This window comes from Lepisma saccharinum, chromosome 30, assembly GCF_977018435.1.
Source record: "Lepisma saccharinum chromosome 30, izLepSacc3.1, whole genome shotgun sequence".
NCBI classification, from domain to species: domain Eukaryota; kingdom Metazoa; phylum Arthropoda; class Insecta; order Zygentoma; family Lepismatidae; genus Lepisma; species Lepisma saccharinum.
This window is the reverse complement of record NC_139258.1, coordinates 1,140,088-1,156,269: the sequence shown is the minus strand read 5'-3', so window position 1 is coordinate 1,156,269 and position 16,182 is coordinate 1,140,088. Positions and strand designations below refer to the sequence as shown.

The 16,182-nt window shown below is 37.9% G+C and overlaps 1 protein-coding gene across 3 annotated transcripts in view; it reads right to left on the bottom strand.

The window, feature by feature from the left end:
• Positions 1–12,678, bottom strand: part of LOC145981899 (oxysterol-binding protein-related protein 9) — a 340,511-nt gene extending 327,833 nt beyond the window's left edge. For 2 of the 3 annotated variants that reach the window (XM_083115391.1, XM_083115393.1), the window contains exons 1-2: positions 12,507–12,678; positions 698–931 (exon numbers count right to left, since the gene is read on the bottom strand). In XM_083115391.1, the coding sequence (XP_082971517.1) occupies positions 698–931; positions 12,507–12,644 (372 nt within the window). In that variant the 5' untranslated portion in view covers positions 12,645–12,678. The remainder of the gene's footprint in view (positions 1–697; positions 932–12,506) is intronic. The other variant, XM_083115392.1, reaches the window with a different exon arrangement.
• Between the last annotated feature and the right edge of the window lie 3,504 nt (positions 12,679–16,182).

Genomic DNA, 16,182 nt, shown 5'->3' with positions numbered 1-16,182 from the left:
TATAAGCTCATTGTTGACGCGATGATCGCGATTGTCGAACAATTGCACACAAGTTTTAACTTTGATGTTACTCGTACTGGCTATGTTTTACAGAATAGAAAACACATTTGAACACATTGTTGATCTGAATCTGTTGGTTACAATACTGTGTAAGTTGATTGTTAACAAGATGATAGAGATTGTTGAGCGATTTCTTACATATCTAGCAGAGGAACGACAGAGGAACAACAGAAAAAAATTAGGACTAATGACGCAACAGACTAAAAAATAGTTCTTAATTCGTGGTAACCGAAATTTGCGTTAACCGATAAAAGATATAATACATCCCTGCCGGGACCAACATTTTGTTCATATTAACCGAGTGTTCGTCTTAAGCGAGTGTGTTAACGAGGGTTTACTGTATATTCTAACACCAGAATATAAAATTGCATGGTTATCAAAAAATTCATTTTTTTTTATTTTGGATTAGACTCTGCGAAAGTGTTGTGTGGCCTTTTTGTGGACCCCATAAAAAAAAAATTACGGAAAAGCATCGCCCATATCAGCCCAAAAAATTTCCATCGATACTTTCCGATACCGATACATCAGCTCAACCATAGAAATAATTAATGTAAACAAATAATACAATGAAGCTGATCTAATTTGCAAGCATAACTAAAACTAAAAGAAAAGAAAAAAACTAAAACTGGCAACATACTTGCTTAAATGACTTTGCATGACTCACTCGCTGGATCTGAGCATGTCGCAGGATTGTATCTTCCAGAGCTCTCACCCACTTTTCTCGGTCTTCGGCATCTCGAGCTTGAAAGTGGAACGTTTTCTGATCCACTGTGATGGTGAACGTGCTATCATCCTCGTCATCAATTCCAATCACAGCTCCTTTCAAGCGAACACAGCCACGACGAACGCCTCGCATCATTTTTTCTTTAGACTGAAATATGAAAAAAACAATGATATTAATATTACCGTTAAACACATATTCAAAGCAGTTAATTGCTGTTTGTAAGTTTCAAATTCATAGATGGTGTATCATACAGGGTCCGGCAAATAAACTTAACTGGTTTTAAATCAACACTGAACAGAAGTTGCTTGAGGTAACAACATTAACCGTAATCTTCTTGTTCCCAATACCATTTTACTGTGGGTAAACTTCAAGGAGACATCGTAAGGTACTCCTGAGAACATCAAACTAGTTCAACAAATGAACTTGTCAAGAAACTGTCACTCATGCCATTTTGCTAAAATGCATTGAGATGTAGTACAACATGTATTAAATTGACTGTTGCACGAAAAAGCTTTGTTTTTATTTGTAATTAAAAACTGCCAGGTTTAGTTGCTGCACCCTGTACAATTAATGTGGAATGATGGGAGATAACAAGAAAACATTGCTTTTACAATAAGGGTAACATCATGAATATAGCAAACTGCTATACTTTATAAGGCCACAATATGAATGCACAATTAAAAGAGAAAATAATGGAAGGGCTTGGGGTAAAGCATGGAAAGTTGACACCTCCTTTCCCCTTGCACTAATATTTATATTGTTATTAATTACCTTTTCGCTTGTACAAATGTTTATTGTTATTAACCTTAATTTCTGTAAGTTACTTATCACTGATAATGTCAGGATAGTGACTGACCTGTATATACTTATCTTGTTTTAAAAGAGTGATAAATCTGAATTGTAAAATGCTGTTCTTTCTTTGAAATTTTGATGGAACTTCGCACACAAGTATTTTTATTTTGCAAAGAGAGTGATTTTTATTTGACGAACTAACAGAGAGGCATCACGTGAATGCTTTCGAGTCTTCATATGAACTTATTATTTGGTGTTTTAGTTAAATGATCATGTTCTTTTGACTAAAAGAATGTGTCAAAGTAACATTTTGGTCATTACTGAGTGTAAACAGAAAGGTTACTACACGCTATACTGCATATAAATTGTTTTTGTTTTGTGTTTACCAATTTCAAAAGTGTGCAATGAGTCAAATGCAAATTGCATGACATGGCAATTACACACAGAAATTGAAGGATGGCTCCTTTTATTTTGTAATTCAATAATGCCCAACATATCACTATGTTTTACCCCAGAATCCTTCAATTATCTTGCAACCCCAAGATGAATTCCTGATGCCTAGGGAGACAAATTTATGGTAAATAAAAACTGAGGAGAGCGGTAAATAAAATGTTAGATCAGCGGTATATACCAGCGGTGAAAAAAAAATATTTGGCACACACTTTTTCATCATGAGAGGAAACAACATACAAAAGAGCTATAAATTGATAAACTACTTCATTTTTATATACTGTACATATATACAAGTACGTAGCTGTCCAACCAAAAAAGAAAACATCAACACAAAATCACTTCATTTCTAAATTGCATATTCCGGGGAAGAAAGGAATGCAGCTTGACAGGGAGCGAAGTTTTCGAACTGAGATTATGTGCATGGGAAATCCCAATTTGCAGCGTCTTCCTGATGTGATCGAAGATAAAACGTTTTTCAGCTGCAAGTAGTAGGAAACTTTAGGCAAACGTGTCGTTATAAATTGACAGTTTGCACGCACAACCTCGATTGCCGGTTTTTGCGTGTTTTCTACTTAATTTGATGATATATCACGGTTATTTCGCGAAAAAGCGTTCATTTCATGGAAAAGCCCACATTTCGCATTACTTCGCAAATAAAACTCATGCATATTTCATCATTGGAGGTGTAGTTACGTGCAGAATGTTCAAAATTGCATTTTTTTTCACATTTTGCGATCTCGCGCATCGCGAAAATTCAATGTCCCTACTGATGCCCTAATCACGACACTGACATTAGCCCCGTCTAGTTTCCTGCACTTTTTGTCACTCTGCGCAGTGCAGGTCTATTCCAGTGTCAGGGTGGTGGAAGGAAATGACGTTCAACCAAGTAGACGGAAAGCGGTGTTCAAGTTCAGAAGATACAACAAATGTGTGTCTGCTGCGGTGACCATACACCACACACACACCAACCCAGAACACTGTGCAGACACCAAATACACTACTTGACTCCAAATCAACGAACTAGACGACTCGGTGTTGCATCGTGTAACTAACCAGACACTTTGGTGCAAAGTGTCAAAAAGTGCAGCGAACTAGACAGGACTATTTGTTTCAAGTTCACTTTATGTGCAAATAAGCTAAATAGGGACTGGACGTACAATTTCAAGTGGGATCTGAACCACCTTCACCAGGTATCAAACCTCACACTCCTTGATTGCAGGATGACAGCGATAATAAATTGCAACATGAATGAATTATATTTTTTAACATGCAATCCAAACCTGGCAAATACACTGCCTTCCAAAAGTTAAGCACGCAATGCAAATTTTCGAAAGCTTATTTGGATTTGAGTGGCTGAAAATCGCTACGGATGTAGATGTCAGTTTTTATGTGAAGCTTTCTTTTTGTAACTAGAGAGTGAATCATCTGTACCTATGTGCTTAATCTGTGCTCTTGAAATAGCATAAAAACTAGGATTTTGTGCAAGAATCATCACACTTTCGTGGAAGATGCCAGGATTCTCAAGGGTTTGAGGTGCATTTAAAAGCTGATACGAACTGTTTATAACTTTTGTAGGATTATTTTTGATAATATTCGTGTTTCTGTGACTGAAAGAAGACGAATGGCAGATAGTGAGCGCTGGTATGCTGTCGGACACATTGAAGCAGGGCAGTCAATCAAAGATGTCGCTATTTTCTTGGGGTTTATCATTCGGCAATTTCTCGATTATGGAAACAATTCCAAACAAGTCACACAGTTGTCCGGAGACCTGTGCCCGGTCATCAAAGGGTTTCCACCCCCTCTGATGATCAATATATTGCTATAGTAGCCAAGCGGAATCGGCGAGCGACCTCCACAACTGTTACACCCATGGTTGCAGCGGCACTTGTTGACAATATCTGCCAGTACTGTGTGTCGAAGGCTCCACATGAAGGTATTGTACGCCCAAGTACCACGTGTTTGTGTTGCACTAACCGTCCAAACCAGAGGGGCAAGATTAAAGTGGTGTCGTCAACATGTCAATTGGACTGTCTCAGATTGGTGCAACGTTCTGTACACGGACGAGTGCAGATTTGCCCTGGAATCAGATGATAAGCGTGTAAGGGTCTGGAGAAAACGAGGCACACGCAATAAGGCCAAGAACATCACACATTCAGAGGTGGCATCATCATGGTGTGGGCTGGAATTTCAATGGGATATCGCACAGAGCTGCACATCTTTAAAGGCGGTTCTGTGATGACTGCGCAGTATCGGGATGAAGTCCTAGACCCATTATGACAGACTACACTGCAGCAGTTAGTCCTGATTTCCTCCTTATAATGCCCATCCCCATCGAGCCAACGTCGTTGACGAGTACCTGGAAAGTGAGGGCATTTCTCGTATGGAGTGGCCTTGGACATGCTGTCTCTGCACGTTTACCTCCTGCAGCCAGTCTCAGAGAGTTGGAAACAGTCCTAATGGAGGAATGGCCATTGCTCGCATCTGCGATGGTTGATCACCTCATTGAAAGCATGGAAAATCGTTGTAAAGTTTGTGTGAAGTTCACATACCATATTAATAATGTAAGTCTTGTTTTGGTCACACACCATATTACTGAAAGTTTGGTTTGGTTTGTTTGCCGTTAAACATCATTATGTTAATGACCCAAATGTGACGTCACCATATAACTTACGAAAAGTTTTTTTTTTCATCTTTGTACACAATTCTTGTTTTCTCTAATGCATAAACACATTTGCTACCTTCGTGAGCAATTTTATGTTAATCAAAGCTTTACTTTTCCACTTTTGTTGATTTTACCATTGCATGCTTAACTTTGGGAAGCGTGTTTGATACACAAATTCTGATTAAATTTCTGAAAGAAAGAAAAATGCTCAAGTTTTCGATTCTTCAACAACGCTACAGCTGAGAGAGTAGAAGCATGATCACCAGAGGAAGAATTATATTGGGGGGGGGGGGTGGAGGGGATAGAAATTACGTAAAGCTATTTGGAAGAATGGGAAGGGAAAAACACTCTCCAGACACAAACTTTTCCATTTTCTTTTGTTACTCCATTCCATCATAAAAATTTACCCTCAATATGTCAAATGAAAAAACATGTAATATCTCATTTAGCATAATTTTTAACCATGTTTTAACACAGAAAAAGAAGCAAAACAAAAATGATTTTTTAAAATAGGGACAAAAAATTATCACAGAAGGTCAAAGATTAAGACGGCAGGTGAAAATTTTCAGGTACCATGGCAACTGGGTGCCTTGTATTTTTTCTGCCCGTACTTAAGTTAATGTTATTAGCAGTGCTTAAAAAATCTTCTTTAGAGCAAGGCGCCAGGAAAGAAAATCAATGCCTAATGAAAATGCAAATACATCATGTACATGTTTACATTTTTTTAGCTTTAAATTGCAATTTAAAAGGTACAAATTAACCTTTGCATTGAGAGGCTATTCACTGACGTATTAACTGAAGATATATGCACAATTTCTCAGATTTTTCTGTTGTGCACACATGGAGTCACACTGATATATTCACAGCACAGTGTAAAAAAATATATTCATCCCAACTGCATATACAAGTCATTTACAATTTCACCTTTTACAGAAAGTCACAGATCACGTGTCAGTCAAGTCGATTCTCCAATCTCACAATTATGAACCCCTTTCTACAAAACGCCAATGTGCTCCTTGTTGTTCTGGCACTAAAATATGCAAATCACGTGAGCATTTCATTACGAAGTGCTTGCCATGAGAAAGCAAGTAGGAGTGCAACAAAGAGTAAGAAATTGATATTGATTCTATGGTATGTGCACAACATTGATAAAAAAATAATAATTTGCTACCTTAGACTGTACTGAAATTTAAACTTACGAGGGCGAATCAAATATGAACGAGCCTTGATTGGCTAAGCGTCGGAATGGGTAGCAAGCATGGTGTGATTGGGCATGTGCGGCCGGTACGTGGGGCTGCCGTGAGTCAGAAACCAGAACAGAAGGCGTGTCGCATGCTTCGTTTAGTAGCCTCACGATGAGTGAGCAGTGTGTGCCAGTGTCTGTTGCGCAACACATAATCATCAAGTTCCTCACCCAGGAAAACGTCAAACCGGCCGAAATTTACCGGAGACTGCAGGCCCAGTTTGGGAATGGTTCCCTATCGTGGGCAAGAGTGAAGGTGTGGTGTAAGGAATTCCAGCAAGGCCGTGAACGTGTTGCAAATGAAGTGCACCCCTGTCGTCCTCGCACCAGTGTGACGAATGACAACATGGCTCGTGTTCGTGAGCTTGTCGAACAGGATCGCCGAGTCACTGTGAAGCAAATTGCAACAGAACTTGGTGTGAGCTATGGAAGTGTCCAATCAATCATCACAAAGCACTTGGGCTTCCGCAAAATCACAGCTCAGTGGGTTCCCAAGCTGCTGAATGTTGCTCAAAAAGATGACCGAGTTCGCATTGCTCGCCAGCTTCACACTCGTTTTGACGTGGAAGGGGAAGCATTTTTGCATCGCATCGTTACCTGTGACGAGACATGGGTGCATCATTACACCCCAGCATCCAAGCGTGCCATCATCGAGTGGAGGAGGAAAGGCGAAGGAAACACCTTGAAGGCCAAAGTTCGGTTGTCTGCGGGGAAGGTGTTGGCCACGGTGTTTTGGGAGTGGAGGGGGATCCTACTGGTGGATTTCTTACACGAATGTCGGACCATCAACGCATCCTACTACTGCAGCCTCCTGGATCAAGTTAAGGTGCAGTATCGATGCAAACGACGAGGCTGTCCCATCCGCCAGGTCTTGTTCCTCCACGACAATGCCAGACCCCATACAGCAGGTGTTACGCGGCAGAAACTGGTGGAAATGCACTGGGAACTGCTTCCACATCCACCGTACAGCCCAGACCTTTCACCATGTGATTTTCACCTGTTTGGACCCCTCAAAGCACTTGGGGGCGAGCGATTTGCGACCAACGATCAGGTGGAAACCTTTGTGCGCAACTGGTTGGCTACCCGCCCAGCTTCATTCTACGAGAACGGCATCAAGAACCTACCACAATGTTGGGAAAAATGTATCACTAAGGGCAGAGACTATGTAGAAAAATAGGATGTGGCAATGTCTCTGTTTCCTTCAATAAATTTTGTTTTTCCGCACAAGGCTCGTTCATATTTGATTCATATTTCGTACATACAAATTAAAAAACTGCAATATTACACCAAAATATTACAGTCGCCAGGCTGAATTTTTCAGTTGCCATGGCAACCAGGATTTTTTGAGCCCTGGTTATTAGCCTAATATTTATAAACTTTACTACTGTTGTGTTTGTTGCATGTAAAACGCTTGTTTTGGACCCTGAGCAAAATATAGTTCTAGATACGTGCCTGCATATACTATGAAAGAATATAGTAGGAAGTGTGGTCCTCAGATAGTAAAATTACAAGTTTTCAGCAACTGAAGGAAATCACTACTGAAGAAATGCTTTTATCACTGGAAGAAAAAATTGTAACAAAATATGACTTAACTTTAGTGAAATTGAGAAAAATCATCTCTCAGAGAAGTTGCAATGGAGTATGAAAAAAAAATACAAATAAATACTGACTTTACTATACTAAACATTTAAAAAAAAAACTGTCAAATTACTGACCGAGATGAAAAATATTTTACTGACCATTTTCCACCCCTAACAACAATGAAAAAGAATACAGTGGTACTGAATTATCATAATTATTCATTATTAACCACACCAGAACAAAGCATTCAATTCAACCAAAAAATGGGATTTTGGAACGCATGCTCTCAGATTTTGATGAACTTTGGCACATTTAATCCTTCCATGGAGGTGAGAAACCACATAAATTTTTTGCCTCAAACTTGACTGGTTTCATTTTTATAGCCCCTCTAAATTTCAGTGATCCCTTATTTATCCATTCCCAGAGGTTCCAAGTGGGGGCAGCACTGTCTTCGAAAAATAATTTTATCCCCCATATAAATTATTCAATCTCTTTGAAACTTCACAATGTTTGGTTTGGTTTGAGTTGGTGTTTTAAGTCCACTTTATGCACAGTAAGGCTAATCGGGACTGGACCTACAGTTTAAAGTGGGATCCGAACCACTTGTGCCTCCACCGGGTATCGAACCCGGGACCCCTTGATTACAAGGCAATGACGCTACCACTGCGCCATGGGGGAGGCCCTAACTTCACAATGTTAACAAAACAATAAGGATTCCAGAAAAAAATGTGAACATATCACATTTATATTTTACTACACTAATAAATTAATAAAATAATAATATCTGATTTTTTTGGGAACAAAAACATGGTTTACTAAAATTTAAATTATTGTTGAAAGGGAAAGGTGCAACACCTACAAAAGTATTTTTAAATGAACTTAGATATATGATCTAACTTACCCATTAATAAAATTAATGGCTTTTTCATTTCTTCTGAAAATATGACCACTTATTTCTGAAAATTTTTAAAAATGACTACCGGATTTTAAATTTTTCAAATTAACTCAAAATCTAAGAATCTAGCATCAAAATATCATTGAAGCAAATATTTAGAGCATAAAATTTTAAATAATGGTTTCATAGATGCGCAGAAAGTGAGGTATTTCTTTTGGTGAAAGTACATTAATCTTGTGATCATTTAATGGTGATTATCAAGCTCTACAAAAGGAAAAGAAAGCAAAATGCAGAGCATTCCCTGACATTCGCTACGACACTCGGCTGGAAGCGACCCGGCGTCAGCAATTGTCTTTCCCAGTGAACGGGTCCGCGACAGTCGCATGCTACAGTCTGTTTTTTCGCTCTCTCTCCCTTTCTGTTGACGTTGCAGACTGACGCCAGTATAATCCTCCCTCAGAAGTTGTGTTGTGTTGTGTCCGAGTATTGAACATTGTGACTTAATATGGCAACACAAAAGTTTACATTACAACAAAGGATTTATCTTGTCGAGTGTTACTTCGGAAAGAGGAATTGTGGAGAAGTGCGATGACATTTTGCAACGAAATTTCCTGGTGTTCCCGTTCCACATAGGACCACTATATTAAACCTCGTAAAAATGTTCAGAGTAACAGGGTCAGTTCTGAATAAAAGTGGAAAGAAAAATGGGGAAATCAAAAAAATAAAGTATACAAAGACAATTCGTCAGTTAAAAGAGAGTATTGTACGAGAATTACAATAGACGAACTTGCAGGTATAAATGCCAATTTCCTTGGGAGATGCCAGGAATGTGTTTCATCAGAGGGACATCATTTTCAATACCTTCTGTAGTCAAGGTTAGTACACAATATGAAAACTGTCATTTTAATAGCCGACTCTACCGACTGTCGCGGACCCCGTTCACCGGGAAATAACAAGCGTTGACGCCTGGCCGCTTGCCGCCGAGTCTCGTAGCGAATGTCAGGGAATGCTCTGCATATGCACTGATGGGGTGAAGATCATACGAAATGAAATGTAATTTGTAAACTGTAAAGACGCTTAAATTTCTCTTGATTTTAAACTCAATAATTACGTATTATAGGCAACAGTAGCAAACATTTTGTGTAAATAATAGACAAAATATTAATCATGTAAAACTGTAAATTTCATGTTGACATAATTTCTCAAATTGATTCCAAATTAAATGTGTTGTTTAATGTGATGAGTACATCTGGCACAAAATTCTGTGTGTCTAAATAGAACATTTGTCTTGTCATAAATACCAGGACACAATTATCATGTTGCAAACTGCAATGAATTTTGCCTACCACCTAATTGCAAAGGAAGATCAAATCTAGCTGCCTGTAATGACCAAAAAATACCATTCAATTGTCCAATGATATTTGCAAGTTGTGCAGCAGAATGAGGAATGTGTAAGAATAGCAGAAATGATTGCAAATTTGGCATTCGAAGAAACTAATTTTAGATGAAGGAAGTGAGACTTTTCAGGAATTATGATGTGGAAGTTACTGTGATCATAAGCAGGGAACTGATTTGTATGTAAATACATATTTATGTACGAAGCTGAAATCTGTTATATTTTTTGTTATCTTTGCATATCGTGGCATGTAGACTCGAAAAATTCAGTTTTTATTTTCCATATTTTTACATACTTTAGGCTTTGGCTCATATTTTTAGTTACTTTTACATATAATTTCCATATTTCAGAATATTTCTCGATATACACTCCATGGTTTCCACTGTATAAACCATTATTTTTGCATGGAAATATTATAAATATTTTAGTATCCCCCAAACGTCTGAAATTCCTTTATTTTCTTGTATTTCACATTGGTACTTGTGTATTGGTGGTTAATTACATATACAGAAATTTGAGATACCAGTTTTCATAGATCGGAGACACATTAAAATCAGATATTTTGTGTTTCGCATGGTTCGTACTTACCAATTGTGTATTGCGGAACATAGTTCAAGGTGCCATTATGCTTTTTACACGGAAAAAAAAAACACAATTTTTCACATAGAGTAATTTCTTCGACTCTTTTTTTTTTTTGCTTCCATAACACGGTTTATGGTGGGCAAATCTTGACTACTGTAGTGGGCATGCAGTGTTTCCAACATTCTTCACCGAAAAATACCTACTATCGTGTTCGTTACTTGTGCATATTGTACATTATGCACGGGTAGCTGACGGATAGCCCCATGAACCATACATGGATAACCCCACGAACCATTATGCATGGTAGCTGACCGATAGCCCCACAAATCTTTCACTGATAGCCCCACGAACCATATCCGATAAGGTTAGGTTAGGTTTGGTTACATTAGGCAAGCATAGTAAAAAAAAGGGGGGGTTTCAAACACTGACAGGGGCTTGCGTCATCAAACGTACACAGCATCCGGTTGTCGTAGGGCAAGCAAATGAAAGCAACAGCAATTTCATACATTGGAGACACATTTCTTCATTTTTACAGAAGATACTACTTATGGAAATGAGTTTCTCTAAGGTTTCCGTTAGTCGAGGTATTTTCTTTCATCGTGGTATCTATTTGACCGGTAAATCATGTCAGTGTTTCCAAACCCTTTTCTTTTTTTTTAACTATGCTTGCCTAACCTAACCAAACCTAATCGGAATGGTTTGTGGGGCTATCCGTCAGCTACCCATTCATAATGTACAATTTGCACATGTGACGAACACAAAGAATAACGTTGGAAACACATATTCGAAAACAAAAGAAGCGATATCATTCGCAAAGTAAGCGATATCGCACCGTTACGTGCATTCCGTAGCACTTAGAAAAATGCTCTATTTTAGTAGAAAAAGTGTTTGTTTTCATGTAAAAAGCATAATGGCACCTTGAACTATATTCCGCAATACACAATTGGTAAGTACGAACCATGCGAAACACAAAATATCCGATTTTAATGTGTCTCCGATCTATGAAACTCGTACCGTAATTTCTGCAATTGCAAATGTCATCGCTGTTGTGTAATTTATACAATTTGTTTCAAGAAGTTATTGACAAATTATTTGTCATTAAAATAAAGCCCACGGTAGAGACAAGGCAAACTAGTTTTGTTGCAATTAATCTACAGATGTAGCAATGCAATATAAAATAACAGAAATAATGAAGTTTGTAGAGATTCGGCTCGAAATTTTGTCACCGAAGATCCGGGCTTCGGTTCCTCGCCTACGCACAAGTGTTTTTCTACGAGTGTCTATCCATCACTTTCATAAATCATCAATCAACGTCTTAGTCGCGATTTATCAAAGAGAGAAAAAGCAACCTAAAACACAAGAACTATTAAATATTTACATGATCATGATGCGAACCAGGAACGTATAGAAGTCACATATTTGATCTTCACACAACAACATTGGCCAGGGTGACCAGAGGTTCGTATACTCTATAATCTTTTCAATTTGCAAAAATCCCCAAATATACTCTTTTCCTTGAAATTTAATTTCATTCATTATTTTACGCGTAAAAATGCGTTAAAATCCACAGAAAGAAAAGAAACAATGATGGGTAAGTGGAGGTCAGTGTACAAAGATTTAGTACAGGCTGGGTCAATTTTAAAAGTGTTTGTGCCTCTTATAACATTCTTGTTTACTTTGCCTGGTACAAATGTTGATTGTGTGTTATTAAAACTTATTGGCGAGAGGAAAAAAGTACACTCCTGGTGTCAACACTCGAACAAGTAATGAAAGTGAAATTCAAAATGGACATGACCTGTGAAGAGTTTGGACTGGCAATAAAGGACGACTTAAACATACTCAAGAAAGCAAAATCATCCCAGAAGTATGACCGTTGGTGCTCATTGGTAAGGAAGTATTTGTGATTAGCTAATTACAATAGACCCATAAGTAATTTGAATCTGTAGAGTGTAGGCCTTTTTTATAAAGGCTATAATAGAAGCAATAACAAATAGCCACCCTTATTTTCGTTTTCTTTCTATGTTTTGTGTATGCGCACCTTCAACCTATAGACTATACTCTTTTTGGTCAACAAATGTCTGGTCACCCTAACATTGGCACCACTTCGAAAATACTTACGGTGTAATAGGATAACAAGCCTGCATTGTCATCCAAGACAAACCATCGATATTGCCATCCTTTCATTACATTTGTCCATTTGCTCAATGAACCCTCCATAACATGAAAAGCCATTTTTTTTACGACCACCGTTTTCATAAGTAAGGATTGTGCATACTGTCCACGAGTACATCACCACTCTGCATTTAGTTTGGTTAAATTACACCAGATGTCACTGGTGTCATTTTCTAATACTGGGCTCATTCTAGGGGTCGCGTCGGGCGAAATAGGGAGCGATTTTACAATACCGGGAATTTCTCCATTTTGTTTGAAATTCGGCATACTCACTAAATTAGGGCTCCTAATCACGAATCTGAAGTTAAAATTTGGCGCTCACGTGTCAAACTTGCAAAATAAGAGGGTCGGCCATCGCAACCGACAATGCATAATTGCTCATTATTTATCGCAAGATTTTCCGTTTCGAATACTTAAAGAACGAAATATATATATATTCCTGATATTACTACGACCCTAAAATTTAACTATGTTTCCTAACCTAACCTAGCCTAACCTAACCTAACCACGCGCCAATGGTTCGCGGGGCTAGCCATAATTCAGGAATTTCTATACGTGAGCGCCAAATTTTAAGTGCAGATTCGTGATTAGGAGACCCAAATTAGTAAGTATCCGAAATGTCAAACAAATTGGAGAAATTCCCTGTATTGTTAAATTATACCCGAAATAGAAATTTGGGCTTTTGAAGTTCTGAGATTCTCCCTCCTCAAATAAGAGAATACAGGGTGTCAATAAACAACTTCAAGAACGCTTGACCGCTGTCAGAATCATAAAATCAAGCAGTGTTTCCTCTTAAACATTACTTGGAAAGAGCATAGTTTCTGCTCTATATGCGCTCAAAATGTATGCAACCCAACACAGCGAACAATCGCTCTGACGTAACTTTTTGCGTGGAAAATTACCACTTGCGTCTCTTGATAAGGGGTGCGTTCCGAAAGTCTTAACGAATCGAACGAAAGTAATTTCTGGTTGACTTTCATTTTCCGGGGTCAGGGTGAGGGGGGAGGTCTTCCGGACACCCATGGAAAGAATCGAAAGGAAAATGAAACTAAATGTAAATTTCCTTGACTCAGGGGTTGAATTTCCAAACCTGTAACGTATTTAAGAAATATTTATTTAGGTATTCAAACGCTGAACTGTCAACACTCTGTGGGGTATGTGCTCCCTAGGAGAGCTAGAGGTCAGTTTGACATTTTCCAGATGGCAGTGTCCCTTCCCTAGCGAAGCCTTGTCTAGGGAGCTGGTGTTTCCAGGAAATCACCATGCTGAACATTCCACCCTCCTTCTTTGACACTTTGGTTGTAGTTGATCGAAAGGTCCATTGGAGTTCGCTTCTTGTAGAGCTACAATAGTTCCTATATGTTGAAGAATTGTCATTCTGCAGGGGGTGTTCCACTTTTCTGCTTGGGAGTGGTGTTCGTCAAAATTTGGAAGGGTGTTGGGGGGGTATTAGGGGGTTGTGGATAAATCACTGGGCTGAAACGCAACTAAGTTGTAGAGAATGTCGATAGGTAGTGCTGACAGAAGTTCTGGTTTGTCTTGTTACAAAGCGTGGATTCTAAAATTTCTCAGTGCCAAAAGTAAATATTTTATTGGTTCTTGTAATGCGTGTTATAATCAACAAACGAAATCGTGTTTGTGACAATCTTCATGTACAGCTTGTTCCTTATCATCTGGTGAGTAAATACGTATGCTAACTTCAGTAATGTATTGTAACCTGTAGCTTAGGCAGCCATATTTGTTGAAATGCGCGTCCTCTTGTACCTTGGAACACACAATATCATGTAGTACCAGAGAATGGTAGTACCATGGAACATGTTCACATCGGCATTACTTTCTGTCGCCTTCATTCCCTTTTACACGAAGTACTTTATCACTGCACGGTGCTCAATCTACTTAATTTTGTACTACACAAACATCTGCTCTGCTGTTCCTGCCTCCCTGCACAATATTGCGGCCATATGTCGACCATTCTTAGAACTTTACAAACAATCCTCGTATATGCAATACTGGTTCATGATGACTAGAGCTCGGATTTGTATGTAATTACATATTCTATTCCTTTCTAGATACATGCCTTGGACAGGAAAATGTCAACGAATTATGTAACTTGACATGATTATTGCATAAGTTTTACGTTACATATTTTTCCATATTTGCCAGGATATTACATATTTTAAATATTTGTTAATTTACTTTACATGAAACAACATATTTCAGTATTTTTTTTCCTTTCTTGATCCTTTATCCTATATTTTCGATCTCTGAAAAATGAAGAAGAGAATTTGTAGCTCATGTGATGTCATATTTTTCTAATCAATGAGATTCATAGTGCTTACGGTCACCTAAAATTGACTGCCAAGTCGAAAAACAGGCTAAAAAAGACAAAACAGGAACTGTTATTTATCGAAGATGCTGGATTCTCCTCCACTTTCCCCATCTCGTTACATGTTTTCGCTTCTAGGTTTAGGCAAAGCACCTAGAAACTTGGCATCGACGGACTGGACAAGAAAGCTATTTTCCTGCACGTAGCGAGTTACATATGTTCCCTTGCACAAAAAGTACAAAAGTAGCTATGTATTTTCATTCGATTGTTGTTTCTGTAGACCCTTCTTTTACAATTTGTTTCGAAAGTTACAAAGAGCTCTCTTAGATATTTACATATTTTACAATAATTTGCGATGTGAAAAGTAATTAATAGTTGACAAAATAGCAGGTTGCTGTGCTTTTTGAGTTCATAAATTGGCTTCATAAAATTTTAATTTGAGCAAGCAATGTCCTTAAAATTATGTTGAATGTGTGCAAATTAATATCTAGCAGAATTCTTGAAATTGCTTGGATACTCGATTATTATTAATATTACATATTCTTTGATACTACATATTTAGATACATATCCTTTTGATAATACATATTTAGGTAGATATTTTACCAATTACTGTTACATATTTATGTACATATTTTGTACTTTGATATTACATAAAAATCTGGTGTCTAATGATGACAAATAAATTTGAGCTTTATTTAAGTTATTTTACAGCCATATACCAACCTACATTCTGTGTTCCAAGGGCAAAGATAATGGTAGGCAAATTGTCCACCGCTATTTTCATTACTTTTTTGTTCTACATCCTGTGCTGTTTTAAGGAATGAAACTATGTTGGTTCTCTGTTAATTGACGTCATTATTTCAATTCATTGTCATCACAATGTGTAATTCAGACCGAATGAAAATGGTGGTGGACAATTCGCCTACTGTTTCTTTTGCCGTTGGGTGTACAAGAGGGTATGTTCCATGGTACATGACCATGTTGTACACCCAACGACAAAAGAAACAGTAGGCGAATTGTCCATCACCATTTTCATTCAGTCTGCATTACAGAACGTGATGATAATGAATTTAGATAAAGACGCCAATAAGCAGAGGGCAATAACTGCTTCGAACCAACATAATTTTACTCCTTAAAACAACAGATGACATGGAATGAAAAAGTAATGAAACTAGCGATGGACAATTTGCCTACCATTATATTTGCAGTTGACTGTACCATGAAATACTTCACATATCAACACATTTTATTTATTTTATCCTTAATGGGACTGTAAAACAGCAAAACACAAACA